This window comes from Tauraco erythrolophus, chromosome 18, assembly GCF_009769465.1.
Source record: "Tauraco erythrolophus isolate bTauEry1 chromosome 18, bTauEry1.pri, whole genome shotgun sequence".
Lineage (NCBI taxonomy): Eukaryota > Metazoa > Chordata > Aves > Musophagiformes > Musophagidae > Tauraco > Tauraco erythrolophus.
Genome location: NC_141482.1, coordinates 6,628,478 through 6,632,983, shown reverse-complemented (window position 1 = coordinate 6,632,983; position 4,506 = coordinate 6,628,478). Strand labels below are relative to the sequence as shown.

The 4,506-nt window shown below is 51.1% G+C and overlaps 1 protein-coding gene across 1 annotated transcript; it reads left to right on the top strand.

Annotated features, from left to right (window-relative positions):
- The first annotated feature begins 985 nt into the window (after positions 1-985).
- Positions 986-4,130, top strand: GHRH (growth hormone releasing hormone). The gene is made up of 5 exons (XM_009988963.2): positions 986-1,065; positions 1,897-2,028; positions 2,886-2,990; positions 3,587-3,724; positions 4,067-4,130. The coding sequence occupies exons 1-5, from the start codon at positions 986-988 to the stop codon at positions 4,128-4,130; spliced, it is 519 nt and encodes a 172-aa protein (XP_009987265.2).
- The last annotated feature ends 376 nt before the right edge of the window (positions 4,131-4,506 follow it).

The following is a 4,506-nucleotide window of genomic DNA, read 5'->3' as shown; positions in this document are numbered from 1 at the left end:
TCTGCAGGGCGGGCGACCTCAGAGGACTCTGTCCCGAGTCCGTCGCAGCGCCCGGCCAGCCCCGGGACACGAAGCACCGCGGCCGGCGGTCGGAGGGCCGGCACACACAGCTCAAGTCCACTTCATCCTCCAGTGACGCGGGTGCTCGGAGCTGCCGGGGCCTCACTGAGCGGTGCAGGGGGCTCCTCTGGACACAGCAGCAGTTCTGCTCTTCCGAAGGGATGTCTTTTGGTCCAGCCCCTCCCCAAGCACAACGGCTGAAGGAACAGCCTGTGTTTTGTTTGGCGAACTGAGCTCAGCACTGTTGCCTCCAAGGAACGGGTTTGCCAGTTACCTCTGGGCCAGTATTACCTCTCTGCCCAGGAATTTCATTCAGATTTCCCTGTTTCTCCCCGATCTTTGGACAACTGGAAAGGGAGCCCAGTTGGCTGTTATGCACAGAGCGTACAGCCACGTGAGCAGACATGTCCCCAAGAGAGCAGAGGGCAGGAGAGATTCTAGGGGATGGTCACAGACAGTCCCGTTGGTTTTGGCAGCCCCTGCTAACGGCTGCCCTCATGCATCCAGGTGTGCTTACGCTGGGATCCACAGCCCATGCAGCAGTTCCCAGGGCTCACCCCAGCCTGAGAGCTCTCCTGCAACCACAGCAGGAGGACACACCAGTAAGGGGTCCCACAGCATGAAACCCTGCTGAGCAGCCCTGCCTCCTGGCCCAAGGGAGGCACCAGCTCCCTGAGGGGTCACACAGCTGCTGCCTCCAGGAATTGCATGGCCTAGCAAAGACTTTGCCACATCAAGACACCTCTGGACTGGGAAATACCATACCCACAAACACGGAGGCACATTTCCAATCCCTTCGTGCCGATAAGCGAGTAAGAGGACTGAGAACACAAAGGTGGCACTTGGCCTCCTCTCCTGGCCCTGAGGACCTCACTGCCGCTGACTCAGACTCCTCCGTGTTTCAGGTGACCCCAAAGAGTAGAAGATGCTGGATAAGGCCACCCTGCTCCTGGTCCTGCATTTAGTCGCATGCTCCATCTCCTCTCCTCTCCACCCAGCTCTCAGGTAAGCTGCTGACTGTTTTATCCGTGCCATCACTCCCTGCTTCATCTCTGACCTTGTGCAAAGTAAGCACGAGCCAAATTAAGGTTGCCAGCACTTCTGAAAGCCAGATGAACTGTAGGTGTGTTGGTAAACTTATTTCTCTACCCTGGCTTAATTTTTTGGGAACACTCCTAGCCTAGGGGCAATTTCCAAAGAAGGCAGGCACCTGACATGGAATATTTCAGCCCAAGCAGTTGGTTTTGGAATTGAATGCTGAGTCCTATAAAGAGAAATCTGGCAATCTCCAAAGGAGCCAGCACCTCCAGCTCCATCACTGATTAAAATTTGTGCCTGCAGGTCACCCACATTGAAATCAGAACTGCAGCTATTTTAGTACATGAACTCCACACCTGCCTATTAATATTTTGAGTATTTCCTTGTTGACAAGTTGTACTATTACTTCCTACCACTGCAAATCTAAGGAAGCTCAAAACTGAGCATTGGTTTCTGCAGCGTGGATTTGCAATCTCCCATAGAAAATGCTTTAGCCTAGTGCCAAAGCTCTGGCATTATAATACCAGAATCACTGGAATTTTGCTCAAGGGTGCTGAGAGCTCAGCGAGGGGGGAAGTGTGTTTGGGGCAGTTCTATCAACCATCCTTTCACTGCTGAAAACAGCTTCAGGGCAGCTTCTAGCCAGGGAGAGTGATGGACACCACTTGTATTAATGATGAGATGAGGATGGCAAAAGGAGAAAGAAAAAGCAGGAGAACAGGGAGTAGTGGTCAAGAAGACTGATGCCTGACTGGCAACTGAGCACGTCTCACAGTATGCCTTGGGTTTGTCTTGCAGGTACAGTCCAGGGCCGGTTCCTGGCAAGGCTATGAACTTCCAGCTCCAGCACAGCAGCCCATTACAGAGCCATAACCTCTCGGTGGAGGAACAGGACGAGGAGGGTTTGTTAACAGACCCCACTGAGAAAAGGTTTGTACCTCACCTCACAGCCCTGCTGCAGCCCAGGAACAGATCAGCAGGTCACTTAGTCCCACCAGCACCACAGAGTCCAGGCTCCAGGTGGAGAACCCAGCTGAGCCCTGCAACCAGAGCAGAAGGCTGGGACTGTGCCAGCTCTCACCGTCACCCATGTCCAGAGCCATGTCCTGCTGTCCCCCAGCAGCAGGGACATACTGACAAAGGCAGAGTCACAGGCCCAGCACTCCTGCAGGGAACATAATTTTCCACTGAGCTCTCGGGATCCATCTGTATAGTTCTTAGAGCCTCTCCTTTCCACCTCTGCCAGGAGAAGGAGGATGTTTTTGTCTGAAGCACAGAGGACTCATCCTTACAACAGCAGAGACCAGCCAAGTGGCTTGTGCTTCCCTTACCTGTGGATTTTTGCCTGCTGCCTGGGTCTAACCACAGCCCAGAGGCCTGCGGGAGGCTCATTCTAGCCTGTCCCAGATACAGCCCTCCCAAGAGGTGACAGTGCTGCTGTAGAACAAAGGAATGTCCCAGCCCCAGCTCTTCCCTCTCCCCGCCTATGGTTCTTCTCCTTTCCACTGGTTCTCTGACCTCACCTTTGGTTTGCAGGCACTTCTTGCTTGTTTTAGTGTGGATACTGATTAACAGACAGTTTGTTTTGCCTGCTGCCTCCCTGTCAGGACTGAGCTCCCTCAAATCCTTTTACCCACCAACAACAAGAGGCATTTGCTACGGTTACCTGCCCCTCACCTCAGCACTGCTACATCTGGTGTATTTTGTCATCCGAAACACCCAATCCTCACCTAGAAGGTTCACTGCCAGCTCAGAGAGCACACCTTCTGCTTGTCTTTCCCCCCTAGGATGCAGCGCCATGCTGATGCCATATTCACCGACAACTACCGGAAATTCCTGGGGCAGATTTCCGCCCGCAAATTCTTACAGACCATCATTGGCAAGCGGCTTGGGTGAGCCACAGCGTTCTGCTCTCCTAGGGCTAATGTTTTGCATGTTACACTGGGCAGATTCTTTCATGCATGCAGCTGAAATTGCTTCTGTTGCAGTGGAAAGCAGCTATCTCTGCTGCTGTTCCACATCCTGAAGAGATGCATCCCTACGTCTCGGATCCCCCTAACCAAAACTATCATTAAGCAGCTTAATTAATCCTTTCCTCTGAGGTTATCAGTGTCAGATCAGCTGAAAGCTCTACCATAATATCAACAAGCAATAATATTTGCAAATAATAGTTGCAATGATCATTCATTGGTAGGAAACAGTTATCCCTGGGCTGGTTTGAACACAGAAAACAGCCTCTCCACTACCACTCAGGTAGCTTTGGCTAGATAGATCAGTGACTGCCACTAAATAAGACAAACTAGTCAGATGCCAGCCAGCTCCAATCCATCTTCTAACGCAGGAGCAAACACAGCTGAGCAATTTCTTACTGAAATTAAGCGGAATAGCACTAGGTTCCCTTGCCATGCTGCTCAGCGTGAGCCAAACTTTGGGAGAAGGACTAAAAAGCATCTCTGAAATAAAGATGTTTCTTATCTTTGCATGACAGAAGCAGCGAGAGCAGCCCAGGAGCAGGGGTGCATGAATTTCTGACAAGGCGCCAGTCTGACAGCATCCTGATGGACGGCCGCTACCACCAACAGATGGTACTAAGGGACTTCCTGGGAGCCATTCTGCAGAATCAAAGGTAGGTGGGAATCAGTTCATTATCTGCTCACCACAAGGAATAAGACAGGGTCCTTATTGCTGTCTGGCTTCCAGATGTGAAGCTATTGGATTAAAGATCATCTTTCAGGTACACTCAGGGAAAGAATAAAGCCCTACCTGACCCCATAACCCAGCTCTTTCCTACGTGAGCAAGTAGGGTGCCGAGAAGGGACAGGCTGTCCTGAGCCAGCCCATACCACACACACTAGCACATCACTGTGCTGTCCTTCACCCTTATAATTCAGCAAAATAGCAGTGGAAAAAAAGAATTTCTCTCTCAAACTCAATTATGCCATCACTGCCCTGTTCTCTTCTTTCACAGGCTTCAGGACATCAACAGCAGCCGGTTAGGTGGCTTTCCCAGCACTCTGGCTAAGCTCATGTAGATACTTCTCCCGTTTTCATCTGCCTGTGCTCTGGTGAGTAAGACCATTCCCTGCTCAATTTTGTACATAACACACTACTTCTGCACTGCTCAAGGAGTTTGAAGGCTCTCCTTCAACAAAGCCAACTCCCACTGCTGCCCATGAAAAAGGATGCTTGCTGCAATTTAAGGGGAAAAAACTCCTCATCAATTTTGTCAAGTACCTAAAGTCTTGTTTGTCTGAACAGATAGACTATGAGGGTTATGATGTCACATGTAGATGGCTGGGAACAGGCATGCAGCCACCAAAAGGAGCCTTGTAAAGCCATCTGAGACTGCGTGCCCAAGTGCCTAAGCTAGACTCAAAGCAGACAGAAGTCTTCCCTCGGGAGCAGAAC

What these genes read in the sequence shown, in the direction of transcription:
- GHRH (XM_009988963.2), top strand. Translation starts at nt 986, where the DNA reads ATGCTGGATAAGGCCACCCTGCTCCTGGTCCTGCATTTAGTCGCATGC. An exon ending in ATCATTGGCAAGCGGCTTGG is followed by an intron (nt 2,991 to 3,586) that starts GTGAGCCACAGC and finishes TTTGCATGACAG; the next exon opens with AAGCAGCGAGAGCAGCCCAG. An exon ending in GCCATTCTGCAGAATCAAAG is followed by an intron (nt 3,725 to 4,066) that starts GTAGGTGGGAAT and finishes CTTCTTTCACAG; the next exon opens with GCTTCAGGACATCAACAGCA.